This window comes from Nycticebus coucang, chromosome 18 (assembly GCF_027406575.1).
Source record: "Nycticebus coucang isolate mNycCou1 chromosome 18, mNycCou1.pri, whole genome shotgun sequence".
Classification (NCBI taxonomy): domain Eukaryota; kingdom Metazoa; phylum Chordata; class Mammalia; order Primates; family Lorisidae; genus Nycticebus; species Nycticebus coucang.
This window is the reverse complement of record NC_069797.1, coordinates 21828879-21856442: the sequence shown is the minus strand read 5'-3', so window position 1 is coordinate 21856442 and position 27564 is coordinate 21828879. Positions and strand designations below refer to the sequence as shown.

General features: G+C 53.0%; 3 protein-coding genes and 1 long non-coding RNA gene across 15 annotated transcripts; 2 read left to right on the top strand and 2 right to left on the bottom strand.

The window, feature by feature from the left end:
- The first annotated feature begins 950 nt into the window (after positions 1-950).
- Positions 951-6497, top strand: EIF5A (eukaryotic translation initiation factor 5A). 5 transcript variants are annotated; one of them, XM_053569844.1, is made up of 6 exons: positions 951-1071; positions 3593-3778; positions 5051-5155; positions 5352-5483; positions 5629-5702; positions 5874-6497. In XM_053569844.1, the coding sequence occupies exons 1-5, from the start codon at positions 1003-1005 to the stop codon at positions 5689-5691; spliced, it is 555 nt and encodes a 184-aa protein (XP_053425819.1). In that variant the 5' UTR covers positions 951-1002; the 3' UTR covers positions 5692-5702; positions 5874-6497. The 5 variants fall into 5 exon arrangements, with proteins under 5 accessions (XP_053425819.1, XP_053425820.1, XP_053425822.1 ...); XM_053569847.1 differs by lacking the exon at positions 951-1071 and adding an exon at positions 1492-1703; XM_053569846.1 differs by lacking the exon at positions 951-1071 and adding an exon at positions 1933-2065.
- Positions 6498-7202: 705 nt separating this feature from the next.
- On the bottom strand, positions 7203-10081 carry GPS2 (G protein pathway suppressor 2). Of its 3 annotated transcripts, none has more exons than XM_053569834.1 (11): positions 9941-10081; positions 9533-9709; positions 9048-9157; positions 8852-8964; positions 8643-8722; positions 8470-8552; positions 8113-8266; positions 7922-8011; positions 7755-7834; positions 7565-7682; positions 7203-7380 (listed from the first exon to the last, which is right to left on the bottom strand). In XM_053569834.1, exons 2-11 carry the CDS (start codon positions 9624-9626, stop codon positions 7325-7327), a joined length of 978 nt encoding a protein of 325 aa, XP_053425809.1. In that variant the 5' UTR covers positions 9627-9709; positions 9941-10081; the 3' UTR covers positions 7203-7324. The 3 variants fall into 3 exon arrangements, with proteins under 3 accessions (XP_053425809.1, XP_053425808.1, XP_053425811.1); XM_053569833.1 differs by having other exon boundaries at positions 7565-7660; XM_053569836.1 differs by having other exon boundaries at positions 7565-7633.
- A 132-nt stretch (positions 10082-10213) lies between these two features.
- NEURL4 (neuralized E3 ubiquitin protein ligase 4) lies at positions 10214-23740 on the bottom strand. 6 transcript variants are annotated; one of them, XM_053569811.1, is made up of 29 exons: positions 23368-23740; positions 22088-22532; positions 21801-21866; positions 21367-21665; positions 20504-20615; positions 20325-20413; positions 19185-19257; positions 18749-19013; positions 18346-18527; positions 17519-17604; positions 17231-17405; positions 16944-17142; positions 16776-16852; positions 16603-16681; positions 16068-16243; positions 15851-15982; positions 15326-15471; positions 15027-15251; positions 14833-14931; positions 14585-14746; positions 14242-14406; positions 13243-13401; positions 12716-12895; positions 12510-12597; positions 12319-12426; positions 12037-12181; positions 11745-11857; positions 11490-11655; positions 10214-10893 (listed from the first exon to the last, which is right to left on the bottom strand). In XM_053569811.1, exons 1-29 carry the CDS (start codon positions 23647-23649, stop codon positions 10689-10691), a joined length of 4698 nt encoding a protein of 1565 aa, XP_053425786.1. In that variant the 5' UTR covers positions 23650-23740; the 3' UTR covers positions 10214-10688. The 6 variants fall into 6 exon arrangements, with proteins under 6 accessions (XP_053425786.1, XP_053425787.1, XP_053425788.1 ...); XM_053569812.1 differs by having other exon boundaries at positions 16074-16243; XM_053569813.1 differs by having other exon boundaries at positions 17227-17389; positions 23368-23739.
- A 12-nt stretch (positions 23741-23752) lies between these two features.
- Positions 23753-26469, top strand: LOC128570556 (uncharacterized). Its single transcript, XR_008375587.1, has 3 exons — positions 23753-24164; positions 26208-26315; positions 26458-26469. It is a non-coding gene; the product is annotated as an uncharacterized LOC128570556 (long non-coding RNA).
- Positions 26470-27564: the final 1095 nt, after the last annotated feature.

The window sequence follows — 27564 nt, the reverse complement described above, 5'->3', positions numbered from 1 at the left end:
CCTGGCCAGGTTCATACCCGCCAACTTCGCTGTATGTAGCTGGTGCCATAACCACTGTGCTATGGGCACCGAGCCGGGAACCTGTTTTTAATTCTTTAGGGTATATACATAGGAGTGGAATTCATGGATTATATTAACAATCCATCTTTGAGAAGAGCAGGAGTTGGACTTAACATAGCTGAGAAGGTTTTTATAAAAGAAAGAACAGGAATTTCAGAAAATTGAGGGGGAAGAACCTGGGGTGACAGTGTAACATGCGATACAAACGTAGTAATTCAAAGCTAATGTTTGTAGTTCACATGTATCATGTTGAAGGAGTCTTACATCTTCTTGGTGGTGAATTGAGATGTTCAGACATCATTATTATCTTCATTTTATGGGAAGAATATTAAGGCAGCTTTTTAAGTAAAATCTCAAAGACACAAAAGAATGAGATTCCAAGTCCTGTTACCTACCTAACTTACTGGAGCAAATAGGTACCCATTAAGTTAGGGCTAGAAACCCAGAAACTGGGAGAAGACTACAAAGTTTCAGAAAAAGCAGCAGCTTTCTTCCCTAAGATGAAGGATAAAGAAATAAACTCCAGGACATAGCTTGTTTCCTCCAGCTTGATCATCTTCTATGATTCATCTTCTATGATTTTAGACAATGTTAACGTAATTTAACATGCTACTCTTCTTTACAGAGAATCTTTTTCAGGGAGGTGGTAGGCAATTCTTTTGAAAATCATACAGCACAGTTGGGAGAAAAACAGAAATGCTACGTCAAGTCTCTTCATTGAGTGTTAAAACAGCCGAATGGCCTCTAGGGAAGCCAAAGGAACCAATACAGACAGAAGACTTAAACAAGATGGTGGCCAGCACAGGACCGCTCTATCTCTCTGGGTGAAACTCTATGGCAGAGCAGAGGCGTACAGTTTAGAGACGTGAAGCCGAAATGGGTGGTAACCCGACCACATTAAAGTACGCTAAGAAGAGAAGAGCCTAAAGAGATCCGTCGCGCATGTGTAGAACTAGGGGCAAGGATTCCAAGACAGGGGACCCACCCCACAGAGCAAGTTTTCTGAAACGTGTGAGTTGTCTAAGTCCAGTTAAAGCTGTAGCGGGGCGTTTCCTAGGACGCATGCGTTATAGACGAGACAGTGGCGTGGTCTTTTCAACGCCCGGCATACGGACGACGTCTGAGGTGGAAGGGGCGTTTTAGGATTCCCAACACGCATGCGTTCTGAGACCAAGGCGTTTCCTTCAGAGGGTGTGGAGTGTGGGGCTCTTTATTGCGCAGGCGCAAATACCGTTCGGTAGGGTGAGTAGCCTACGAAGAGGAGGGAAGAGGAGATTGAAGGAATTAAAAAACCGGATGCGCCTGCGCGTTGACCACTAGTCGGAAGAGCTCAGGATTTCTGAGGGGCGGGGTCACGCACGCACGTCATTGGACGGGTAGGTGGGAGGGAGGGTGGAGCGCGGGGAGGATCTATGCGCTTGCGCAGTGCGGGGGTGGAGGGCGGAGGGGATAGCTAGCACGCTTGCGCGGCTGTCATAGGGCTGCTTGGTTGGTCAGTGGGGAGTCGGCGCCTGCGTACTAAGACCCGTGTGCAGCAGCGGCGGCGGCGGTAGAGGCGGCGGCGGCGGCGGCGGCAGCGGGGTCGGAGGCAGCGGTTGGGCTCGCGGCGAGCGGACGGGGTCGAGTCAGTGCGTTCGCGCGAGGTGAGAGCGGGCAGGGTGCGCGTGCGCGGAACCTTGGCTTGGGCCTGGGAGGAGAGATGGAACTGCGCGGGGGTCGGGGAGGGGGAAGAGGGGAGCGGCGGTCACCACCACTCGGGTTCGGGAGGGAAGCCGCGGGAGGTGCTGAGAGGCGCGGGCGCGCGCCCCAGTTGGCGCGCAGGGTGACGGTTGGGGTCGGTCGGGTGACGTTGGAGCGACGCAGGGCGGGGGACGGCGAGCCGCGAGGCCGCCACGCGGGAGAGGCCGCCAGGCGGCCACGCCGGGGCGAGAGCCGGGGTCAGATCGGCCCGCTGGGGCAGGGGTACCTGGTCCGTTGAGGCCCGGGGGCCGCACGGCCACGTGAGGTGGGGGAGGGTGCTGTTCAGTGAGGGCATATTCAACCGGGGGGGGGGGTAGCGGCCGGCGGGGGGGAGGGGAGGTGGCGTGGCTCCGGCTTAGCGCAGCCTTTGAGGAGGGGGTGGCCGCGGCACCGGAAGTGCTCCCTACGGGAGGCTGCCCTCGGGGTCGGAGGCCGCATGGCCGAACGTGGACCGGAGCCGCATGGCAGCGCGGGGACCCCTCCCCCCAGATCCCGGCCACCGGAAGCCCCGGAAGGCCACATGGTGGGCGGGAGCCGGCAGCCCCCGTGCGGGGGACGCGGGGGATCTGGTCTTTGCGGGGTCTGAGGGAGCCTGGGATTTTGAGAATTGGGAGATGCTTGAAACCCCCCCATTTTAATCACCCAGGAAGGCCCGCAGCAGGCGTATGTTAGCGCTCCCCAATCTCATGGGCCCTGGAGCTTTCCCCCTTATTCTCCTGTGAAGTGAGGCGGCCAGGTATAAGTGGCACTCTTCTGAGGTGAGAGGCTGGAGAAATAGAGAAACTGAGGGCGATTGGACAGGAGCCCAACTCTTATGCTGGCCGGTACCGATAGTGTCTTAAAGTCCTGGGCAGATTAGTTTTCCAAAGTGATATGACTCTTCACCTTGTCACTGTCTTACCGTTGTTTGTGGTTTGGGAGTTGCTCGGTTTTATATAGTCCTTCGCTCTACCAGCCTAGTATGACTTCTACTACTAACTACTACCAACCTTTTGCTTTCATTTTATTGTCATTCACCACCTCCCACTCCCCCACTTTCTACTGACTGTACAGGCCCGGCTTTTCTGGCGGACAGGACAGATGCATTCTGGGAAAGTGGGAGGGCCCTCCGGGAGAGGCTGGGTTCTGGGGTTCCCTTTGGGAACTTAGATATAGGTGTTTGGCTGGGGGATCATTTAGGAGATTACTTTCTCCTTCTTGACTCCATCTACAAGTGCATGTTGGCAAGGCGGGAATCCCCCAAAGAGGCCTTGTGGTTTCCTGTACTAGTGACTCGTTTGTGTGTGGATGGTGGGGGGGGGTGTGTGTAACAGATGGGTGGGGCCTTGTCCTCTGGTCTCCACCCGCCCCCATTAGCCCCACCCTTTTGCTGGAGCATTGCTGCTCACCTAATTATAGCCCTGGCTATGTGTGGGGAAGAGGGTGGTTGGTTTCAGTGGCAACTAACACCTGAGTCCTACCCCCTCTCCCCAGGAAGTAGCCTTTCCTCATCTCTGAGATTTGGCATTCTAAGTCCCTGGAGCCTTCCTCTCCCGAGCTGCTACTTTGGCTTTCATTTGGGGGCAGGACACAGTTATTCCCCAATCCCATACACACACACACACACACACACACACACCAGTTCTTAAGTATATTTGAGCCCAGTCACTATTTAGTTCAGGAACCTTGACTTCATTTTACCTGGATGATGGATAAGAGTTGGGGAAAGCAGAGCAATGTTTCTAGAGAAATGGGATAGGTGAGAGGTCTTGTTTAACCTCCATCCTTACTTAAGTTCTTTTCTTGGCTCTAGTTGGAATCGAAGCCTCTTAAAATGGCAGATGATTTGGACTTCGAGACAGGAGATGCAGGGGCCTCAGCCACCTTCCCAATGCAGTGCTCAGCATTACGTAAGAATGGCTTTGTGGTGCTCAAAGGCCGGCCATGTAAGATCGTCGAGATGTCTACTTCGAAGACTGGCAAACATGGCCATGCCAAGGTTAGAATTTCACTCCATATCTTTTCTTCCCAATGCCAGTGTCCTTGGGGCTCCTAGCAGCAAGCTGCCATGAATCCCAGCGAGGCCCTCTACCTTCCTTTAGCTCTGCTGTCTCATCCCTTTCCTGTTTAGTACTCAGCTCTTACAGACACCTGCTCCTCAGTCTTCAACCTCTTCTATGGTTACCTTTCAGTCCCCTCATTGTTCTCTGGTAGTCCCTCCATTCTTCAGCTTTATGCCAGTCTCTTACCTTATTTTCATGTGCCTTCATGCTCCAGCTAGCCATGTGTTCCTTCTTTATTCCTCCCAGTTTTTACTTTTTCTTTCCTTTACCCTCTGTAGATGTCTTTGTTTCTATTGCTTTTTCCAAAGTTTCTCAAGCCTAATAAAGAATGCACCCTTCCCTGGAAGGACTCCAGTGTTACCTCTGAGCTTTCAAATAACCTTGCTGCCTCATTCTCCAGTTAAGCTTTCCCTTGGAACTCTGATGTGTGGTATCAAACTGTCTCCCTCTGTTTGCCCCAGCTCACTCTTCTTGGGTTCCTTGAGCCTTTGTGCTTTCTTAGGTCTTAGCATTCTTGCTAGTACTTCCCTTGTCACCTCAGACTTGTCTTGCCTCCCGCCCTATTATTTCAATTGGCTCATTTCTTGTTCCATTTCTTGTGGTTTGTTCCCTGATCAGTTTTTCTGTCTTATATTGACATTGATCTTGCTTATTCCCTAAGATTGAGGTCCTTCTCTGTGTTCTTTTGTCTTATTTCCTAACTGCTTAGTTCTTTCTGATCTCCCTACGTCTTTTTTTTTTTTTTAGCTCTCTTCTTTTAACATTTCTTCCTAATTTCTCAGCCTTTTCCCCTCCTAATTTCCCAACTTCTCAGCCCCTGTGCCTGTGTCTGGAAAAACTCTTCCAAACTTTACGTAGATTGCTCCTGCTCCCCTAGGCTCTTAACATGTTGCTTGTCAATGTATTTCTGTCAAGATAACCACTTCTTGGGATCTGCCTTGCAATCAGTGTTCCCTTGTGTTGTAAACCCCAATCTCAATGGTGGTCTTCTAGCCTCAGGTTCGTTGTGTTTTTTTGTTGTTGTTGTTGTTGTTTGTTTTTTAAGAGGCTTTAATGTTTCTTCCCTGAGTTGATTGGTTCAATTCCAACTCTCCTGATCTTTGCCCTGGCAATATAGTCTGACTACCCCTAACCAGCCAAGGGCAACTTTAGCCTTTATCTCCATCCTAGAGTTTGGTTGGGTTTCTCTTTGTGATACATATATACAGGTCCACCTGGTTGGTATTGACATCTTTACTGGGAAGAAATATGAAGATATCTGCCCGTCAACTCATAATATGGATGTCCCCAATATCAAAAGGAATGATTTCCAGGTATGTAGATGATCTGGATAAGGATGGGGGGGAAAACATGAATTGATCAGGAGAACTTGTGCTGGGAAAGTGGAGGGAAATGGCAGGAGAGGATATTTGATATTAGTAGTTTTGCTGCCACCCATTTGTCTATGAAAACCTTTATCCTCAGCCTACATGGGCCTACCTTCAGCTTCCTTCCCTATCTGTTCCCCAGCTGATTGGCATCCAGGATGGGTACCTATCACTGCTCCAGGATAGTGGAGAGGTGCGAGAAGACCTTCGTCTGCCTGAGGGAGACCTTGGCAAGGAGATTGAGCAGAAGTATGACTGTGGAGAAGAGATCCTGGTATGCTGCTTCCCCCCTCCCCCCCCCCACCTTTTTTAAAACTTTCCTTTAGCCTCATGTCCCTCCCTTTTGTGCTCAGCATTGTTTTTTATGGTTCTTCCTCTGAGCTCAGACATCTGTTGACTGTCCCCCCTTGGTCTTCCAGATCACGGTGCTGTCTGCCATGACAGAGGAGGCAGCTGTTGCAATCAAGGCCATGGCAAAATAACTGGCTCCCAGGTGAGTGACAAACTCATCATCCTCCTTTAAGCACTTCATCTTCATCAAGGATTTGCTCTAGTCTTAATTATTCTAGGCTTGCTTTCTGCCCCTAGTCTGACACCTATTCTCCCCTACCTTCTTCCTGTTAAAGGTATATCCTGTCTTACATGGTTTCTCTCTCCTACCTAGGGTGGCGGTGGTGGCAGCAGTGATCCTCGAGCCTGCAGAGGCCCCCTTCCCCAGCCTGGCCTGGCCTTTGCCTGGCCCTAGGCTGGACTCCTACACAATTTATTTGACGTTTTATTTTGGTTTCCCCCATCCCCTCAATCTGTCGGGGAGCCCCTGCCCTTCACCCAGCTGCCTTGGCCAGGAGCAAACAAGCCATGGCCTTGGTGAAGCTGCCTGCCTCTTTTCCCCCTCACTACAGCTTTGGTGGGGGAGAGGAGGTGGGTGCTGCTTGTGGTTTAGTTTTGTTTGTTTGTTCTTTTTTTTTTTTAATTCAATCTGGAATCAGAAAGCTGTGGATTCTGGCAAATGGTCCTTGTGTCCTTCCCCTACTTACCTGGTCTGGTCCCCTATTCTCTATAGCCCTTTACCCTTTACCCTTATAGACTGGGGACCAGCCCCCTCCCCTATTTCTCTCCCCAAACCCCCTTAGATGGGGAGGGAAGAGGAGGAGAGGGGAGGGGACCTGTCCCCTCCTCAGGCATCCAGGAGGGCCCCGCCCCCATGGGCTTCACCTTTTCCTGCGGGCTCTCTCCCTGACAAATTTGTTAAAATCAAACCTGAATAAAACTACAAGTTTAATATGAAGCCCTCAACTCAAATGGTTATTTGTTAAGTGGAAGGTGCATTTGGAAGCCAGAAATAGACCGAACTTTGCCACTGAGCTCGTTTTTTTTTTCTTTTGTAGAGACAGAGTCTCACTTTATTGCCCTGGGTAGAGTGCCATGGCATCACACAGCTCACAGCAACCTCCAACTCCTGGGCTTAAGCGACCCGAGTAGCTGGGACTACAGGCGCCCGCCACAACGCCCAGCTATTTTTTGGTTGCAGTTCAGCCGGGGCCCGGTTTGAACCCGCCACCCTCGGTATATGGGGCCGCCGCCTTACCGACTGAGCCACACACGCTGCCCTGTTTTTTTTTTTTTTGTAGAAACAGAGTCTCACTTTATGGCCCTCGGTAGGGTGCCGTGGCCTCGTACAGCTCACAGCAACCTCCAACTCCTGGGCTTAAGTGATTCTCTTGCCTCAGCCTCCCAAGTAGCTGGGACTACAGGCGCCCACCACAATGCCCGGCTATTTTTTGGTTGCAGTTTGGCCGGGGCCGGGTTTGAACCCGCCACCCTCAGTATATGGGGCCGGCACTCTACCAAATGAGCCACAGGCGCCGCCTGCCACTGAGCTCATTGTAACCCACTGTCTCTGACTTGCTGTAGACCTGTCAGCCATCCCCCGCCCAACACCCTTTGCCTACTCCAAACAATTAGGTGGGAGACAACACAAACAGCAGCCAAGGGCAGTGGCAGGTAGATTTTATTTACTTGGGACACATAGGCACCATCACCCATAGAAGGGTGGGGATTTTGAGGTTGAAGATATATTCTGATGGTCACTTGTGGTAGAATCTTGGGTTCTGGCTATGTTGGATGAAGGGGAGCCGAGGGCCAGGTTGGCTGGTGGCTGCAAAGCCCGACTGGTGGTGATGAGAAAAGGAGGGCTTTGTGAGTAGACATACTCCCTTCCCCTTAATACCCTTACTGATTAACCATCCCCTAAAAAGAAGGAAATAACTGTATGATATGGGTCACCTGTCCTACCTATCCCGTTTTCCCGGGAGCATGGAGATTCTCATAGATACAACAGATTACTATCCTTACCTTTCCTGCTGGTTGCATCTGCACAGGGAGCTGGGGGGAGGCAAGAAGTCCTGGGGCTGGATGTAGAGCCTGCGGGTGCATAGGGCGCAGGGAAGACTGCAGAAAACAGAGTCAGGACCTGAGGCATACTGTGCCCCCCTTCCCCCCTTAGTATAGCCCTATCCATGACCTCCCAAGGTTCCCTACTCACTGAGTCAGAGAAGCCAGTCTGCTGATTAGCGTGCTCCATCTGCTTTTGCAAGGACAAGGCACCACCAGGCTGGAGGAACCCTAGGTGGGAAAGAAAAGTATGAAATGAGCAGAGAGTGACATACAGAGAACCCATGGAGCTAGGGCTCCTGCATGGAGTGTTGTCACCTGTCTGGGTGGGCTGAAAGTGGCCGTGCACGGCATAAGGCTGTGGCTGTGGCTGAGATAGGTACTGCACTGCAGGAAACGCTGAAGGCGCTGAGAAAGGCAGGAGGCACAGGCATTAATTAGGACCTCCTTTTTCTATAACATTCTCTATGGGCTTTGAGGAACCCTACTCCCCTCATTCCGTCACTCACCTCTGAGCTGCTGACTAGGACTATAGGCTGGCTGTGTGGGCCCATAATGGGGTGGGGGCTGAGCAGTCCCATATGCACCACCTGGGCTGCCTTGGAATTGCCCATGCTCCGGGGTCCCTGTGAAAGCAGCTGCTGAGCCCACGTAGTGCCGGGTCTAAGCAAGGGAGAATGAGAACTTTGTCTCAAAACTCTTGAGAGCAAAAACCCAGTGATTTGTATACATCTCTGTATGCCCCATTTTCCCCTGAATAATAAGTGCTTGTTATGTTGTGGTTTGAATACTGGTGGCAAAGATGCTTAAGTGGAAGTAGTGGGGAAAAGCAATTGGAGTTAGACATCCAATCCTACTGTTCTCACCGTAAGCACTTGGGGGCCAAACATCTGTTTAGTTCTGTCAGCTGCCATGAGGGTGCCTGGGCGATTGTGTCCTCCAGGGCTTCCTAGAAAGGGAGAGAGGCTTCAAGATGCTGCAAAAGGAGGCTGCAACCTCCAGAAGGGCCCATTCTGTCAGGTGGTTCTTCACTCCTCACCCTGCATACTGAGGAGATGAGTTCCTGTGTGAACAGTCAGGCTCTGCTGGTATGCAGCTGATGTCAGAGTGGTTAGGTCACTGGAGTGAAAAGAAAGAAGGTCAGAGTCAAAGACAGGTCCTCTCTCTTGCCATTAAACTGCAATTCTTTTTTGTTACTTGATTCCAATTCCACTGCCCCCATTTGAATCTTTAGTTCTCTGCTCCCACCTCTGCTCTTTTCGCCTCCGTTTTTCTTCTTCATGTAAAACTTTCTTAAGCTGCAGGAATAGCTGGTGCTTCTCTTCCTGTAGGGCCAAAAGCTTCTCCTGCAATTTCAGAATCTGGGAGGTGGGAAAGGGAAGGTAAGAGAACACAAAGGCAAGAAGAGCCAAGGAAGAAGTCAGAACTGGGAGAGATTGCTTACTTGTTCCTTGGTCTCCTCTAGTGACATTCTCTCTTCCATCTCCTTTTTTTTCCTTCTTTCTTGTTCTTCCTTCATTTTCTGTTCCATCATCTTGTCCACCTCTTCTTCCTCTAGAGAATTCAGGCAGAATGACAAAGTGGTGGTGAAAATAATTCGAATGTTAACAGACCGAAGACCATCAAAAGCCCCTTATCCCAGCATGCTTGTACGCTCCTCGAGGGGAATAGGCTTCCCCATCACTGCATGAATGGGGGCAGGAAGAGGGAGGCTTTATTACCAGGTGCTCTCCAAGGTCCTTCCCAGATCAAGGATTCTAGGGTTCTGGAGCTCTGGAGCTTGGATCAAGCTTCTTAGCTCCCACCCGGGCTGTTCATTCCCTCTCCTAGCCTCGACCGCGGGTGCACAGGTCTGCCCGTGGGGGAGTCAGCCCTGGGATAGTGGAGCCCCTCCGGGCCCCAAGTCCCCTCGCTTTGGGCCCAGCTCACCCTGCCGCTTGCGCTCTCGTTCCATCATGATGTGCCGGTGCAGCGCCCTAGCCATGGCGTTGGAAAGCTTCGGGCGCTCCAGGAGCGCGGGCATGGTGCTGCCGGGGACGCTCGGGCCGTGAACGCCCGGCTCTGTCACAGACTGCCAGACCTCAGACCGGGCCTGCGGGCGCTCAGCTGTGGGTGGAGAGGTGAAGGGGGCGCTCAGCCGGAGGGCACCGCGCCCAGCCGAGGCGGAAGCCTGTCCGCGCGGCCCGCTCGCCGCTCCCAATCACGTGTTCCTGGTGGCCGCCGCCCGCCCGGGCCTCAGCCCCTGCTCCACTGCGCGCGCAGAAGGTGTCAGGGTCCGCAGGTCCGCGCCCCCGCCTCCCTCCCCGCCAGCCCCGGCGCTCGCCCCTCCCTACCCACCTGGGCGCTTTCTCCGCGGCCCTCCGACCCGCCTGGCCCCCACGTCACATCCGGCGGCCAGAACAACTTCCGGAGTGGCGACGGCAGCAGCGGCAGCTTCTCGGGTTGCGTGAGGGAAGGGCGGAAGCACGCCGGGACAGTAGCCCGCGGCGCCCAAACTTCGTGGCAAGGGGATGAGGGTCTGCTGCACCTTCAGCCTTCTAACTTGGCCCGGCGGCCCGAGGGACGGCGGGCTCTGGAGGGGGGCGCGCGCGAGTGAGGCCGAGGCGCAGGCTCTGAGACGGCGTTTATTGGCTCCTTAGAAATCAGAGTCAGTAACAACTGTACAGAGGGCCCCTTCGTCCTTACGCCCGCCCTTCCCTGCTCCCGCTCGAGGCCCTTGGGGAAAAGCAGCTTCTGTGGGCACAGGAGACTCCTCTGGAATTCACAGTAACCAAAAACAGAAATAAATTAAGTGTTAAGGAGGAAGGGAGTAATAGGGAGTCGTGTTTCCCAAATCAGTGCATGAAGCCAGGGCCCAGGGCTGGGCTTCCCCGAGCTCCCTCCCATCACAGGGAGTGTTCTGGGCCCCTGGACATGGAGATGTGCCACTTGCCATCTAAATCTGAGAGCCTGCCTACATGATCCTGCGCATCTGCCAAAGACAGCACCTGTGCATGCCATGAATCACGAATGAGTTGGAGGCAGTCGTTACTCAGAGTCCATGAGCCCAAAGCCCACTGTGCTTGTACTAGTGGTGTCTCACTCCTCATTCCACCCGTACCAGCAGGGCATAGAGGAGTGTGGCCCCCTTCTCCTTAGTGACCCATTCAAGTTCATCTGGGCTGAAGTGAGGGTCAGGAGGTTCTGCAAGGACAGCAGAAGGGGGGCCAGGAATGTAGGAGCCAGGGCGCACGCACACCTGGAATGCCACCTGAGCCTGGTGTGTCCGCTGGTATTTGGGGTCCCGGAATCTGTCAGACAAGAAACAGAAATAGGGCAGTGAGACCTCTGGCCCATCAACTCTTCCCCCTTACTAACACTGTTCAAACCACACAGGTCTCGCTGTTCCTAGGAAATACTGCCGCACCCTATAGGAACTTAGCTCCAGCTGTTCTGCTTGAAATACTCTTCCTCCCAAAGCCTGCTCAGCTACATCCTTCAGTTCCTTCTTCAAGCCTTTGTTCAGATCTCTCCTTCTTAAATGCCTACCCTAACTACCTGTTTAATTGCCTGCTCCACTGTACTTCTCCTTCACTCCAATCATTTTTGTTTGCATAGCACTTTTATCACCTTTAAAAATATTAAATACTTATCATGTAAAAACATTGTTTAGAGAGAGCAGGTATAAGTTCCACAAGAGCAACGTTCCTTTTTTGCCCAAGAGAGCATATAAGTGGCTTGTTCAATGAATGAGTGAAGGGCTGAGATAAGAGACTGAGCAACTGATTAGACAGGGTGAGAGAGGATAAGGCAAGTCACAAAGACCTCAGTGGCTGGCTGTGGGCCCCTCCCTCCCATCTTGGTTTGAGCCTCTGGAGATCTCTCCCCATCCTTCCTGTGTACTCACTGCACTTTGGAGGCCAGGGTCTCGGCCCCAGCATATTGAAGGGAGGGGGAGAGCAGCACGGGCGGGGGCTGCTCCTCCCGAGGAGGTGCACAGTTCTCACCAGGCTCCTCAAACCCTATCCCAGGCTCTCCCTTCAACGGCCGGCAGCTCAGGATGGAGGCAATGCCTGGAAGGAAAAATGCATCAGGACAGCCATTTTATTCCTTCCAGTGACCCCAGACCCAGCCTACCCTGCCTCTACCTGCTCCACAGTACCTGCTCCCAGCTCCCCTCGGTCTAGCACTCTCCGTACAGCTGCCACACTGCTCCCATGATATGCCATGTGCCACTTCTTGGTTAGTGTCCCTGCCTCCAGGCGGGGATTCACCCTAAGAGGTGGGCAGACAGGGCAGAGAGGACAAAGGTCACTGGCTCCCTAAGGTCATCCCCTAGAAAGGAAGTTCTATCATTTCTTCCATGTACCCTCTTGAGATCCCTCCCCCCAATCCCTGCTTTCACAAGGGAACAAAGATCAGTAGGACAAATGCATGACTTTGTCCATATGTACCTGAGGTTAAACCTGCACCAGCCAAAGGGCAGGGCATATTCCTGGGGAGGCTCTCCTCGACGCCTATGGGCTTCATCTCCTCGAAGCTTCCGGCAAGACTCACAGTAGCACAGGCTACGTTTCGGTGGAGGCATGAAATAATCCTCTGAGGGAGAGTGAATAGCAGGCTTGGTGCTATGGCTCCCACCATGGGTCTCAAGCCTCCAACTGGTCTCCAGGGCTCTGAGCATAGCCCTGGCCTGGCCCTGGGAATAAAGTGGGTTCTGGAGGACTGGCACTCACCAGGAAGCAGCAGCAGTTCTTGGAAACGGGAGCAAAGGGCATGATATTCGCAGCTCTTTAGAGGGCTAGCAGCAGGCGGTGGACCCCAGCACACGCTCTCCTTGATACCTGAGGGAGCAGAGGGGCATAGGTCATAGAAGCTGGGCTAGAAATGTAGGAGGAGTGGGAGCAGTCCCTTTGGGCTGGCGCACCGTCCACCATGTCTGCTTTTTCCATGTCCCCTTGGGTTCCAGTACTCTTCCCACTGGCAGCCCCTGGTTCAGGGCTCACAATTGTGACCTGCGGGGGAGAGGGGTGGTCAGCCAGAACTTGATCAGCCCACAGGAGCTGCTGATCCCCTTACTGGACAGCCCAGTCTCCCAGAGACACTCTCTTTCCCACCCAGATTGCCACTAACCTGCTCACATTGCCCATAGAGATCTACAAGCGCATGGCAGGGCTGGGGCACATCTGCAACAGCCACCCCCTGGTCCACCCCATTGACGTGGAGATGCAGCCCTCCAGAGCTGTCCAGCCGCAGTCCCAGGATGGTGCCTTCAGGACATGTGTCCAGATTTGGCCCAAACTTCTCACAGATCTAGGAGGAGAGACCTACTGTCTTCCAGAAGTCAGACTCCCACCACAGCAGCCATCCCCCACTTTACTCTGCTTCCGCTTGCCAGTTGCTGAGCTTTGCCCTCCATACTTACTCACTGCCTAGGCCCTACTCCCACTTCAGATACCTAAAACTCCATCCCCTTTCTCCCCACTGTATCATTCTCAATGGCAAGGACACCGAGGAGGCTACAAGCCTAAGGCCAACTCACACTCTTGCCTGCCCACTATTATCTCCCTTTAGATCTATAGTCCCACCCCTCCCTTTTGGCCAGGCCCTCCTTACTCAGATGTCTGGCCTTCTCCCTTCTTTCTGGCTCCCTTACTTACCTTGAGACCATTATGGAAGACTCCATGGCCTCGCAGTAGCCAGGCTGCCCGTTTGAGGGCACAGGCAGAGGCTGGGAAGTTGAGCCTCTCAGGTGGGCAGGTGATGACTCCCAAGACAAGGGAAGATGTCCACTGTCGGTTCAAGAAGTCTATTCGCACCTAAGGAAGAAGAAATCACTCCATAATCATGGCCTCCTGGGAAGAGCCACGCTCCTTACCCTAGCTAGGCAGAGAATGTGGCATCTCCCAGAGTGTGGACTAAGATGCTGTCCTTTCTTTTTTCTTTCTTTTTTTTTTAATGAAGCAGAGTCTCACTCTGTTGCCCAAGCTAGAGTGCTGTGGTGTCACAGCTCACAGCAACCTCAAACTGGGCTCAAGTAATTCTCTTGCCTCAGGATCCAGAGTAGGTAGGACTACAGGCATATGCCACTACACCTGGCTAATTTTTCTATTTTCAGTAGAGATGGGGTCTCATTCTTGCTCAGGCTGGTCTGGAACTCCTGAGCTCAAGTAATCCACCCACTTCAGCCTCCCAGAGTGCTAGGATTATAAGTGTGAGCCACCGCACCCACCAGATGTTGTCATTTCTGATGCTTGGAAGGAAAAGAAGCTGCAAATTCAGTTGTTTCCTTCCCTCTTTGAGCCTTGATCTTGCTGTTGCCTCTGTAAGGATTCTGGTCCGCAGGACCTTCCTTCACCTGGCTAACTCTGACATACGTTCCAGTTTGCAGCAGAAAGGCCCTCCCTGTTCCCACATATAAGATCACCTTCCTCGGACTCCTCTAGCTCCTCTCTAGTGCTTCCCTCACCTGTCACCAAGTGGAGACTTACTGATAACTGATTTACAACTAATTTACATTACAGGATGTGGACAAAAGTCCAGGAAGCTCAACCAAGCTTGCCTTCTTTTTCCTCCACCTGAAAAAGCCTTTCTCAGAGAAGGTTGGCTCTGGGCCCTTCTGGAAGAAGAGGAGCTGGGGCTAAGGAGGCAGAGCCCACCTGGACCAGCAGCTGGGGCACCAGGGGCTGGCTGATGACAACAATGCCTTGATTGTAGCTGGCCACACGTGTGGCTGTGCGGTTCCCATTGGACAAGAGAATATTCTTCCCATGGTTCTCCAGAAACTCAAGGGCTGTGGGCATAACACCCACTTGATTCTGGCCCTGGTGTGAAGAGACTGAGCTGCATGGGTTGCCAATGCCAGGCCTGACCCACCCCACTGGGGTTTACACAGACTTTGAGCCTCTGCGGGACAATCAGCAAACTCAAAACAGGCCTGGCACCCAGTAGCCCACCAACTGCCCATCTGTGTGCATGGCAGGCTCTGTTGCAGCCTCTTACTCCCAGGCCATGCTCCTCGCCCTCGTCCTCCTCCTCGCCCTCACTGCCGGTGTCTGAGCTGGGAGAAGGAGGATGGGTGCCTTCAGGTTCTTCCAGCCTTGTAGAACTGACAATAGACACACTGCGTACTGGCCCGTAGAGATCCAACACAGCCCACACATTCTAGGGGCACATAAGACCCAGTAAGTCAGGGAACAAAAAAAGACCTCAACCCCATTCCCAGAACCCAAGGAAACTCTTAGGTCTACCTTGGCAATGCCGGTGGCCGCAGGCCCCATATCTTCTCCATCTACCAAGATGTGCATCGTGTCATCTGCCCCACGACGAACACCCACATGACTTCCCACCTAGGACAAGGTGGGATAAGGACATGCTCAGCCCATTCCTCCCTGCGACTTCCACTTCCAACCCCTCCCCCTGTCCCTGAAGCCAGCTGCTTCACCCCAAGCCGCTCTAGGTTCCGGCCATAATTCATCCTCTGGAGCTGCCCGTCACGCCTCACTTCACAGCTGGACACCATCCAAGTGGTCTTAGTTCGGAGCTCTGGCAGGGAGGGAGGCAGCCCTGGGCCACCTCCTACTCCAAGCCCCATCTCCCCTGGTGCTAGTGTAGTCAGCCCCAGCCGGAGGGAGCCTGCCCACTTCTCATCCAGCTCTTCTACTTTCACCTGTGAGAGAAAATAATAACTGGCCCTGTGGTGATGGGCTTGGCAGCTCCCTCTGTCACATCTCAACAGCCTACCTCAAAGACTTCCTCAGCTTTGAGCTCCTTGGTGCTGAAAACAAGGCCATGAGCATAGCCAGCTGCACGTACTGCCCTTGTGCCATCTTCCTCCAGGGTGACATTTTTGCCACAAGTACTATGGAATCGGTGAGCCACACCAGCCACTGTGGAAAGATGACACCAAAGGAAAGGGTAGGATTGGAGCAGCAGGCTTCAGACAGGACACAAAGCAAAGCTTTCCGACAAAAGTGATATGGACATAAAAACAATATATGCCATTACTCTTCAGGGCCTCCTGACATCTCTTTTCACCACAGCAAGACACATTCCCAAACCTAGCATACTCAGCTTATAGTGTCCTGCCCCCTTAATGGCAGGAAGTGTCTAGGCTCTGTGTTCCAACCCCCTGACTAGCTGCTTGCCACTGTGGGCTATCCCCTCCCTGTGGTCTGCAGCTACCTAGCCAGCCATCTTTTAACAGCTTCCCTGACTTGGAAACTGTATCTTTCAAGCCCACATTGCCTGCCCTCCCTGATGTCACACCTGGGGAGTGCAGGGGAAATGACTTCTCAGTGGCAGTGTTGCTTGTTGCCAGGCTGTTGTCCATGGGGCCAGTGGCGCTGGTGATGGACACTTGAACACACTGGCCATAGAGATCCACTACTGCATACACCTCTGGGTAGGAAAGGAAGGGGTTAGAAACCCACAGCTTGGATGGCCTAGCCTGAGGGTGGCAGGGCAAAAGCCACAGAGTAGTCACCTTTACCCGGAGGCAAGCCTGAGCAAGCAGCGCCTTGGTCCTGGCCATTGATGAAGTAGTGCAGATCGCCCTTGGCAGTTCGCATCATGCCAATGCGTGCACCTGTGCCCAGTGCATCCAGGTCACACCCATAGTTGTTGCGCATCGTGTTACCATCTTGCATGATGGCTGTGCCACTGGGGTATGGAAGAGGGGGGGTCAGTGGGTCAGTCTCCCAGCTTCATCTGCACACTGGCCCCTACCCAGTCTCTACCTATCAGAACTTTCAGTGCTTTTGAATGGAGTCTTGATCTGGGCCAATCCTATCTCCTTTGTTCCTGGGATCCCCCAAGGAAAAGTGGTAACTACCCTAAGAGGTAGGAGGATTGAGCCTTCGCAGGGCTGGGTGTGGCTTTCCAGAATTGAAATGAGAAGGCAGCCAGATCCCTGAGGTCAGCCACTACCCTTGGCCACCCGAGGCCCAAACCCTGCTTCCCTGATCCCAGCCAGCTCCACCCAATCCTGCCAAGCTGGCCCCCAAAGCAGGCAGCCCAACCTTAGCATCCACGTATCATAGTCAATGTCTGTCATAGTGTTAGGGAATTCCAGGTCTTCAGGCCGAATAGCAGTCACTCCTGGGGAGAGGCAGGGGTATTTCAGAGCTGGCCTTCTAGGACACAGGCATCCTGCACCCTGCACCCTTCAACCCATACACAGATGCCCCCTCACCAGCCTCAATGGAGCCTGACCAGCGGTCCACCATCTTTTGAATGACAATTTCAAATAGTTCTCCATCCCGCAGGGCCCTGCAAGGGAGAACGGTGACCAGGGAGGCTCTGCTTACATGACTAAGGCTGGGCAATTATAAGGTGGAGACCTGAAAGTCCAGAGACTGACCGGTTGGAGATGACAATGGCGTCATTGAACTCGCTACGGCAGTTGTGGCGAAGTGCAGTGCGGCCCCCATTAGTGATGACTGCATTACTGCCGTGGAGCTGGTGGAAGCGCAGGTCTGAGCCTCCAGCCCCTGAGGAAGGGGAACTTGGAGATACTTGGTTATTCCCTTCCAGGAGTGGTTCAGGAATTGGAGGCACCTCTGCAAGAGGGACATCACCCATTAGGTCTCTAGGGCCTCCCAAGGCTACCCTAAACCCCTGCCCCAGCCCAGCCCGGCCCTCACCCACGTCGTCCACAATGGTGGCCTGGGCCGCCTGGCCGTAGAGATCCACAACAGCATAGACACCGGGGGGCACATTCCAGGCAGCAGGGCCCTGAGTCATTCCATTGACAAAGAAATGGAGAGTTCCATCCTCCCGTCGCACCACACCTACCGTGTCCCCTGCCTTGGAAGAAAGGGGGCTGGATTGAGGAGTCAGGCAGAGTTCCTGCCTGGGTTGGTCCTGCATCAGCCCTGCCTTGCCTGCCTCCCCAACTGCTGCGAGCAGATGCAGGCAGTACAGCCACTCTCCCACCTTGAGGCGGTCCAAGTTGTGCCCATATTCATCCAGGATGGTTGTCCCGTTGTGCATCACTCCATTCCCTGTCATCATCCAGGTTCCTAGGGGGGCAAGGAGTGGCAGAGGATGTGAGGGGGAAGGCAGGGCTCCTCTGCTTTATATACAGCCCCCATGTTATTTCCCTAAGCCCAAAGCCTATCTAGCCTATTCCTTGACAGCCCGCCAGCTTTCTTCCCTGAGCAGGAAAAGAAAATTGTGCAATTCTGGCTTGGTGCCTGTAGCATAGTACTTACCACGCCAGCCACATACACTAAGGCTGGTAGGTTCGACCCTGGCCAGGGTCAGCTATACAACAATGACAACTCCAACAAAAAATAGCTGGAGATGGGTGGTACCTGTGGCTCAAGGAGTAGGGTGCCAGCCCTATGTACTGGAGGTGGTGGGTTCAAACCTGGCCCTGGCCAAAAACTGAAAAAAAAAAAAAAAAAAAAAAAAAAATAGCTGGTGTTGTGGCGGGCACCTGTAGTCCCAGCTATTTGGGAGGCTGAGGCAAGAGAACTGCTTAAGCCCAAGAGTTGGAGGTTGCTGTGAGCTGTGATGCCACAGCACTCCACCAAGGATGACAATAGTGAGATTCTGTCTCAAAAAAAAAAAAAAAAAAAAAAAAAACACTGTGCAATTCTTATGTCAGCCATAAGCCCTACCCACAAGGCACTCCTCAGCCACCAAATGAGTAGTCACAAGTGTGATGAGTGAAAAAGGGGCTGGAGAGCAAGTACCAAGACTTCAGGGAGAGTCCTCCCTAAAACCCTATCCTGGACCTGCCCTTCTTGGGAGCTCACCAGAGCGCAAGTTGGTCATGGTGGAAGGCAACTGGAGGTAGGCAGGGTTGTGGGTAGTGACACCAATCTCAATGGAGCCAGCCCATTTGTCCACCATCTTGTCAATGCGCACCTGGAACACCTCTCCGTCCCGCAGGGCTCTGCTGCTCAGCACCACTCCATGATTGAAGTCATCGGTGGCACTGAGGACACAGCAAGTGGGAATTCAGATCCCTAACTCAAACTCTGTGTCAAGGCTTAGCCTTGCAATGCCTGCCAACACCCACTGCCCCAGCCAACCAACTAAACCTCAAAACCCAGGAAGTGCCCAGCCCACAGACCCTTTGCCTCCTGTTTCCTTGCCCTCCCCACTAATCCCATTAGAACCCCTTCTGCAGGCTTCTCCCCACCCCATGGGCCATACTGGGGCCTCAGGGCAGTGCGTCCTTCGTGGGTGATGGCTGCCTTCTGCCCACAATTAGGGTGGAAGAGCAGGCGTTCAGGTTCTGCCTGGGCAGCAGGAGCAGCACGGCGGAGAGCACCCTCAGGGGACAGCGCTCGAAGGATGGCATTGTTCCGGCGGAGACGGTCGCTGTGGTTGTTATTATGGACGATGGTCACCTTCACTGCCATCCCATACAAGTCCACCACACCATATACCACTGGGGGGGTCAGAGGGGTAGCCACTCCTATGGCAATGGAAGGTGCAGGGGTGTCAGCAGAATGGCGAGAATGAGAGGAAAAGAGTCAAACACAGGGAGACCAAGCACCAAAAGGGAGCAAGAGAATGAGGTACAGACCCCTGTCCCCATCACTTCTGAAAGCCCTGTCCCACTGGCCCTCTCTGAACATCCTCTTACCCTGATCAATGCCATTAATGAAGAAGTGCAGGGCAGAGTTGGACTTTCTTGTGAGGCCAATGTGGTCACCCTCCTACTTAAAGCAGAAAGATACCTCAGCTTAGAATCTATTCACGGTCAGGGTCCAGAGCAATCCTGGGGCACTTTTCACCACCACATTCCACAGGACAGTGACTCTAAATTTCTTCAGGGGTCCTCAAACTACAGTCCACAGGCCACATGAGGCGGTGTGATTGCGTTTGTTCCCGTTTTGTTTTTTTACTTCAAAATAAGATATGTGCAGTGTGCATAGGAATTTGTTCATAGTTTTGTTTTTTTTTTTAACTATAATCCAGCCCTCCAATGGTCTGAGGGACAGTGAACTGGCCCCCTGTTTAAAAAGTTTGAGGACCCCTGTTCTAAAAGGTATTCATGTTAAGTCTGAGACCACCCTGGAGGACAGGTAGGATACATCTTTGGTCCTTTTTTTCTAGACATGACAATTTTTACATTTCCTGAATGCTCAAAGTAAGTCAGGCACTGAGTTAAACCATCTCCAAAAAGCACCAATTTCTTTTTTTTTTTTTTTTTTTGTAGAGACAGAGTCTCACTTTATGGCCCTCGGTAGAGTGCCGTGGCCTCACACAGCTCACAGCAACCTCCAACTCCTGGGCTTAAGCGATTCTCTTGCCTCAGCCTCCCAAGTAGCTGGGACTACAGGCGCCCGCCACAACGCCCGGCTATTTTTTGGTTGCAGTTCGGCCGGGGCCGGGTTTGAACCCGCCACCCTCGGTATATGGGGCCGGCGCCTTACCAACTGAGCCACAGGCGCCGCCCAGCACCAATTTCTTAAGTGTCAATCTATAAAACAGGCATTATTACTAGGTTCATTTTAGAGATGGGGGGAGGTGGGGGGAGAAGCAACCAAAGAGGATAAGCACGTCGCCTCAGTTCACCACCACAAACAGCCAAACAATAAGAGAAATTGAACAACCAGACTCCAAAATCTGAGTGCTTTACTGTTGGGAAACCCTGCCTTCTTGGAAAAGAGGCTTTTGTGCTCTAGGTTACAGAAACGACCACTGATGATGCCCAGATAGGGACACAGAGTACCTGTGGCTCCCCTGGAGAGTGGCCCAAGGTTCTGAGCCTCACCCTCACCTGCAGCTCATCCAGACTAAATTCACAGTACTCCCGACGGGTACCCTTGCCATTGGTCAGGATCCCACAGCCACTCATCATGATGGTGCCTAGGTGAAGATGACACCCTGTTTAGGATTGGAGTCCCTTCCACTCAGCAATCCCAAGCCTGCACCCCCACCCCTTCCTGGAACCAGTACCTGACTGGAGGTTGGTCATGGTTGCTGGATACTCCAAACTGTTGGGGTTATGGGTGGTGACACCAATCTCAATGGAGCCTGACCACTTATCTACAAGCTTGTCAATACGGATCTGGTGTTTAGTGGTAGCAGAAGAAAAAAGCAGGGAATGTAAATACAGAGGACAACCCTCAGTCTTTAGTTCCTCCCAAGACCCCAACCCTCCCAGCATCAAGAATTGAGCCCCACCAGGCACGGTGACTCACACCTGTAATCCTAGTACTCTGGGAGGCCAAGGTGGGTGGATTGCTTGAGCTCAGGAGTTCAAGACTAGCCTGAGGGAGAGCAAAACCCTGTCTCTATTAAAAACAGAAAAAAACTAGCTGGGTGTTGTAGCAGGTGCCTGTAGTCCCAGCTACTTAGCAAGCTGAGGCAAGAGATCACTAGAGCCCAAGAGTTTCAGGTTACCGTGAGCTATGACACCACAGCACTCTAACCAGGGCAACAGAGAGAAACTCTGTCTTAAAAAATTTTTTAAAAGGCTGGGTGTGGTGACTCACACCTGTAATCCTAGCACTCGGGGAGGCTGAGGCAAGTGGATTGCCTGAGTTCATGGGTTCAAGACCAGCCTGAGCAAGAGCGAGACTGGATACTCGCTCTTAAAGGATTTAAAGATAGCCCGGCTTTGGGGTGGGTACCTATAATCCCAGCTATTCAGGAGGCTAAGGCAAAAGGTTTGAGGTTGCTGTGAGCTATGATGCCACAGCACTACTGAGGGCAACAAAGTGAGACTTTGTCTCAAAAATAAATAAATAAATAAGAGCTGAGCCCCATCTTTAGCTCCCAGAGGTGAGGTACCAGCTGAACCCCAGAATCTTGCACACCTCAAACATCTCATTATCCCGAAGTGGGCGGTTGGTCATGACAACTCCATTGTTGAATTCATCCAAGGGCCGCCGGCGCTCAGCAGTCTTATTATTGTTGCTTAGTTTGATGAGTGTCCCACACTTCTCATGAAAGAGAAGGGCGTCATTGGAAGTGAGGATGGGTGAGGTGGCAGCACCGCTAGATGCCAGGCCATCCCCTGATGGTGGGGAGCTCAGGTTCACATTCAGGAGCCCCCCATTGTAGGCAGACAGGATGGCGTTGCTCACCACCTCAGATAGCTCCATGTTGGCAAAATCTACAGCCACAGGATGGAAAAGAAAACTGGGATGAGGCTCTATAATCTCAGACTTGGCACCTCTCTTCCTACCCCTCTCCTGAAGTCCCTCCCTCACTTTCCATCCCCTTCCCTGGACCTCCCCAAAGCCCTCACCATTATGCGACTCAAGGCTGTTAGGAAACATCTCCGGCCGGGCCTGCGCTGGGGACACCATGAAGGCTGGGGACCAGGTAGGATGGGAGGGGAATAAGGGTTCAGCCCCTGCTTCATGGACCACAGCCAGGAGACCCCACCTTCTAACCCTTCCTCTCCCCTTTAACAGACTTGGAGGTCTGAATGGCCTTGCCCACACCCAACCTCTCTTCTCCCTGTATTTCCCCTATTCCTTCAGCCATGCCCCCTGCCCTACCCCTCCACCACTACCCTAGCTGTGTTCTTACCTTCATCCCCAGAGGTTCCCTGTTCAGCCATGCCAGAATCTTCAGTGGGAGCTGAGGGCTCAAGGGGAGGTGTAGGGATGGGAGTAGGGGGGCTGAAGCCTGGCTCTGGGGGTAGCACGGTGATCTGGGTGCACTTGCCATAAAGGTCCACAACGGCCCAGACACGAGCAGGCAGACCTGTGGCAGCCACACCACAATCCCGTCCATTCACCCAGAGCCGTAGCTCCCCAGCAACTGTGCGCTCCACACCCACACGGTCCCCTTCACCAAGCTGGTCCAAGTCCTGACCATATTCCTCCAGCACAGAGCGTCCATCTCTCAGCACCGAGCAGCCGGACACTACCCATGAGCCCCCCTTCAGCCCCGTGGCACTGCTTGGGAAGTCCAGCACACCAGGATCCAGTGCCGTCACCCCAATCTCAATGGAGCCACTCCAGGAGTTGACCTGTGGGGTTGTGGACAGAGGCTCAGGATGAGCCACTCCACATTCCACAAGCCAGTCACTGTGTCTCACTTCTCAACTAATGGCTGTTTCTCTTGGGACCCTATTCCAGAAATGAAGATATGCAGTAATTTTTTCTCAGTAATTATTTGGGCCTGTTTTTTCCTAGCAATCTTGCTCTATACTCAGTTTTTACAACACCACTTCTAGGAAATGGTTCCAGCCTCTTGCCTTCTCTAACTTCTCTGGTCTCTATGGCTGTCCAACCATCCACATGCACATGCTTCCTCTGCCCCCACCTCTCGCTCCTGTATATCACTTTCTTTTCTTCACCTAATTCTCTCCCAGACTTAAGCTCCACCCAGATTCACTTCTTTCAAAATCTTTCTGAGAACCTGGCTTCTTCACCAACTTACACACACCTCCCTCCCCGAGTATTTCTCCTCACACATCTTCCCGGCTGTATCTGTGAGTTTGCCTTCAATGGTTTGTCCCTTCCTTGGTAACTCTCTTCTCTTTCCATCACATTTCTGACGTCTCTCCATCTTCCATCCCCAAGAAATTGTTCCCTGAGTTTTCTTTCTCAGCCATTCTAGTGGATGAGCCCCCCATGTCCCTTCTCAGCTTTTGGGTCTTGAGAAAACTCAAGCTCTCCTGTCTCCTCAGAATGAATGTGCCTAGTTCATGCTTGCTTCCTGCCTGTCACCTGGTGCTTTACAATCTGTCCGTTTCCCCTTGGTACCCGATGATGTGGACTACTCTGACTGTCCTACCCTGTCTCCCTTAAGTCCCCTCCCACCACCCTCCACATCTCGGTTCCGCGGCCCCAGCTCTGCACCTTGCGGTCGATGCGAACGGTGAAGACGCGTCCATCGCGCAGAGGTTCCCGGCTCAACACCAGCCCGTGATTAAACTCCTGGCCTGGCTGCTGCCGCCGCGCTGTACGCCCACAAGCCGACAGGCTCACCAAGCGCCCAGTGCGCGGGTGCAGATCCCCGCCACTGCCGAGACTCCCGCTGGACCCCGGTCCTGGGCTTCCCCCGCCGGGACCCCCACCCCCACCCGGCCCCGGCCCGGGGCCTACCCCAGAGCCCCCACTCCCACCCGACCCCGCCGCCATCACCGCTGACACCGGGGCCGCGCGACAGCCGTGCTTGGCGGCACCGTGGCAACCGTGGAGGAGCGACACCCCGAGGGAAAGGGGCTGGGGCCAGGTATGCTTTACGGCAAAGAAGCCGCTGGGTTGGAGCACTAAAATCTACCACGGGTAGGAACAGAAGGACGACGGGGTCGGAAAGGCTTGCTTTACGGCACGGCCAAGTGACTGAGTGGCTCCAGGAGGATGTGAAGACGAGGGCAGGGAGCTTTTGCGACAGAAGGAAAAACGCCTGCCCCAGGCATCTTTACGACGGAGGGGGCTGGAACTCAAACACTTTCAGCTTTGCGACAGTGGCACCGACGACCCCGCCCTCGGGGGAGGTGACACCTTGAAGTACTCGTTTTACGGCAAGAGGGAGGTGGTCGTCGTCTTGCGACTTAAGCTTCGAAGCGGTATGAGTGGGGTCTGGAGGACCCAGAGAAGAGAACCGGCAGTTTTATAAGTGAAAGTCTCTATCCTCCACACCACTGAGACCGGTAATGTCTCGCGACAGTTTCGCAATTCCTCCAGTTTGTATCAACACCTGTCATAAGAGGCAGAGCGAGTCAGCGCCCGTAGTTCAGTGGGTAGTTAGCTAAACAATGACAGTTCAGTGGGCCTGCTAAACAACAGTGACAACTGCACCCAAAAAATAGGGCGCTGTGGCGGGCGCCCGTAGTCCCCATACTCAGGAGGCTGAGGCAAGAGAATTGCTTTTAAGCCCAGGAGTTTGAGGTTGCTGTGAGCTGTAATGCCATGGCACTCTACCGAGGGCAACATAGTGAGACTCTGTCTCAAACAAACAAAAAAGGCAGAGCGAACCGATTGTGGGGTGGGGGAGCGGCGAAGGCTGATACTTCAAGACAAGCCCAGCCTAAATCCAACCAAACTATTAGAATTTATTTTACTTTTATTTATTTTTTTTGGCCGGCGCTGGGTTTGAACCCACCACCTCCTGTATATGGAGCCAACGCCCTACTCCTTTGAGCCACAGGTGCCGCCTTTAGATTTTAAAGCCACCAATAAAGAGTCCTAAGAAATTCCGATAAACAATTTCAAGCAACGGCGCTGACGAGCCCAAAAAGTTCCCTCGTAGCTATTAATAAACCCCCAGCCCAACTCTCCGACGTTCGCGCTTAAGGGTGGAGGTCTGTGACATCACAATTAAGGCTTCCTGCCCTCCGGCCAGGCCCCCTGGCTACGATTGGCTGATTTGGATGAGGGCGGTGATGAACGAAAAGGGCGGGAACAAACAGCAAAGACAAAGAAAGCGTTTGGGTAGGACAAAAAGAAAAGGGGGGAGGGGCCGGCCTGAGGTCCCTATATAATGTTTTGATTTTGCCGGCTGCGGCTTCAGGGAGCAGAGGAGCTGGAACCCTGGCTTGAGTCCTAGTGTCCCCGCCCATCCCTGTGGGGCGGGGCCTCGGGTGGGGCCATGGAGTCTCCGGGGGCTGCAGGCGGCCCCAACCGGGAATCCCCTGGAGTGGCAACAAGAGGAGCGCCCGGTGAAGTCAAAGGAGTCGAAGCAGGCGCCCCGCAGCTCTCCGGAGCAGTTTTGTTAAACGATTCTGGGGTCCCACTGGACTCCGGAGCTACCAGAGTTAGCAGTTCTGGTTCAAGACGGCCTTCTGGGGAAGTAGTGGTACTTGGTTCCGGGTCCAATCAGCGCCCTGGGGATGTTACCGGTCACAGCCTTGCATCTAGCACAACATACCCTAGTGGATTCAACACCCTCAGCCCTGGAACAAGTATATTCGGGAGTTACAGCCCTGGCCAGGGGGGGCCTGGGGTGCACAGCTCAGGGTGCAATCCACAGTCTAATTCAACTTGCTTGCACCCCCACACCTCCTATGAGGAACGGCCTCGGAGCATCCTCAAAAAGATCAGCTCCATCTTGATGCAGAAATCCCCCCCTGTGGAGAAGTAAGGAGCCCAGCTTTGCTAGCACATGACCTAGAGCCAGGAAAGAGGTTCGGGATTCCAGCAGGGCACAGCCATAGCGGGGAGGTAGGGGGAAAGTCCTGATAACTAGAAATTAGAGTAGCTGGGCGGCGCCTGTGGCTCAGTGAGTAGGGCCCCGGCCCCATATACTGAGGGTGGCGGGTTCAAACCCAGCCCCGGCCAAACTGCAACAAAAAAAATAGCTGGGCGTTGTGGCGGGCGCCTATAGTCCCAGCTACTCGGGAGGCTGAGGCAGGAGCATCACCTAAAGCCCAGGAGTTGGAGGTTGCTGTGAGCTGTGTGATGCCACGGCACTCTACCGAGGGCCAGAAAGTGAAACTCTGTCTCTACAAAAAAAAAAAAAAGAAAGAAATTAGAGTAGCTTAGGGCAATTACTGCCCTTAAGGAAGCAGCAGGTGCCCCATAAATCCTGGCTACCTAGTACCATCATTATCATTGGGTCTGACCCCATTCCCAGCCTCTACAAGGGGGTGTAAGGAAAGGTTTTTTTAATGACTAGAAGAATGGGAGAGAGGGCTCTGAGGAGTGGCTTACTAGAAGGTCTCCTCCCCCTTTTCTATTTTCTCCTCCCACCCTAGGAAAAAGTCTCAGCACTGGGATGAAATGAATATCCTGTCCACATACCACCCTGCTGACAAGGACTATGGATTTATGAAGGTGGATGAGCCCAGCACTCCCTATCACAGGTGCTGAACCCTTAGGCCTAACCCTTCAGTCCAGACCCTTATCTATTTAAAGGGGGAGACAAGTGGAGGAGGAAGAGACAAGTATTTAGGGGCTGGATACTGCCTGATACTGTCCCCTCCTCTGCTTCCCCTTCGTCTGCAGGATGGAGGACAGTTTTGAGGACCTCACTTCTGCGTCCTCCCACTCAGTGACTCCTGAAGTACTGGCAAAGAGGTGAGGGTCCTGCCAGAGAGCAATGAGGCATGGCCTCTTCCTTCACCCCTAAACTCAGATTTGAGGCAGCTATGCTTTTTGGCACCCAAAATAAGAAATACAGTTTCTATCAGGCCTGACCAAGACTGACCTGGAGGTCAGCTACCTTGGCCCCATCTACTACCTGCCCTCATTGTTGTTCTCTCCCTTTGTGGTCCCGAACTAGTCTCCCTCCCCTTTAGGTTTGCAACAATGAATAATACCTGTCCCAAGGCCCTCCAGTATGGTGATAACAGAAGCTCAGAGTCTCCAAACAATGCTCCCAGAAAACGTGAGATGAGGACTGGGGATTGAATGGAAAGGGGAGGTGGAGTGAACCTTCAGTGAGAGCCTGGTGGGAAAGCCAAGCTCTCACAATGGTCCACAGACTCCAGTGATTTTGATAAGCGCCGCAAGGCACACTACAATGAAGGGAAGTTCCTCAAGGCTCAGAAAAACCTGCCCTTGGATGCTGATGAGGACAGCAAGGCGGGTAGTGTCAGTATCAGCAGTGGCAGTCAAGGTGTGAGGCTGGACCCAGACCCCAGGCCTGTGCAAAGAAGCTGGGCTGGAGAACTGGCTAAAGATGTCAAAGATGAGACTGTTCTGGTGACCAGGAGCCACATCGTTCAAGTCAAGGGTTAGCTATGGTGGGGTACAGGGAATCAAGGGAATAGTGGTCTAGAGGTCTTTACTATATAGTCTGTCTTCTTCCGTGGGCATCAGCCCAAAGTCTTGCTGCCTGACAGAGAAGTAATGCTTGGAGGTGACAGTTGGAGTAGGGTCCTCACTCAAGATACCCCCTAGGGTTGGTTGGCTGATGGAGTGGTCAGTGAAGGTTTTCTCAGGTGGGTGGCATGAGAACAGTAAATGAGATAAGGATCTGGGACTTGAGCTTCTCCCTTATGGTAAGGGTCCACAAGGGACACCTAGGAGGTATGGATATACTAGATGGTCACAAGACGCTTATTAATTTCATGGTTCCTCAGATTCCTCTATCTGGAGAAATCAGTCCCC

Bases quoted from the DNA above. Each gene is read 5' to 3' on its own strand.
- EIF5A (XM_053569844.1), top strand. From the start codon at position 1,003: ATGTGTAGAACTAGGGGCAAGGATTCCAAGACAGGGGACCCACCCCAC. The intron at 5,156-5,351 runs GTATGTAGATGA...TCTGTTCCCCAG, and splicing joins TCAAAAGGAATGATTTCCAG to CTGATTGGCATCCAGGATGG. The intron at 5,484-5,628 runs GTATGCTGCTTC...TTGGTCTTCCAG, and splicing joins ACTGTGGAGAAGAGATCCTG to ATCACGGTGCTGTCTGCCAT.
- GPS2 (XM_053569833.1), bottom strand. From the start codon at position 9,626: ATGCCCGCGCTCCTGGAGCGCCCGAAGCTTTCCAACGCCATGGCTAGG. The intron at 8,965-9,047 runs GTAAGCAATCTC...CCCACCTCCCAG, and splicing joins TAGAGGAGACCAAGGAACAA to ATTCTGAAATTGCAGGAGAA. The intron at 8,553-8,642 runs GTGAGGAGTGAA...CTCCCTTTCTAG, and splicing joins TCATCTCCTCAGTATGCAGG to GAAGCCCTGGAGGACACAAT.
- NEURL4 (XM_053569811.1), bottom strand. From the start codon at position 23,649: ATGGCGGCGGGGTCGGGTGGGAGTGGGGGCTCTGGGGTAGGCCCCGGG. The intron at 15,983-16,067 runs GTGACTACTCTG...TTTCCTACCCAG, and splicing joins AGGCTTGCCTCCGGGTAAAG to AGGTGTATGCAGTAGTGGAT. The intron at 14,407-14,584 runs GTAAGAGGCTGC...TCTTCACACCAG, and splicing joins GCGAGGAGCATGGCCTGGGA to GGCCAGAATCAAGTGGGTGT.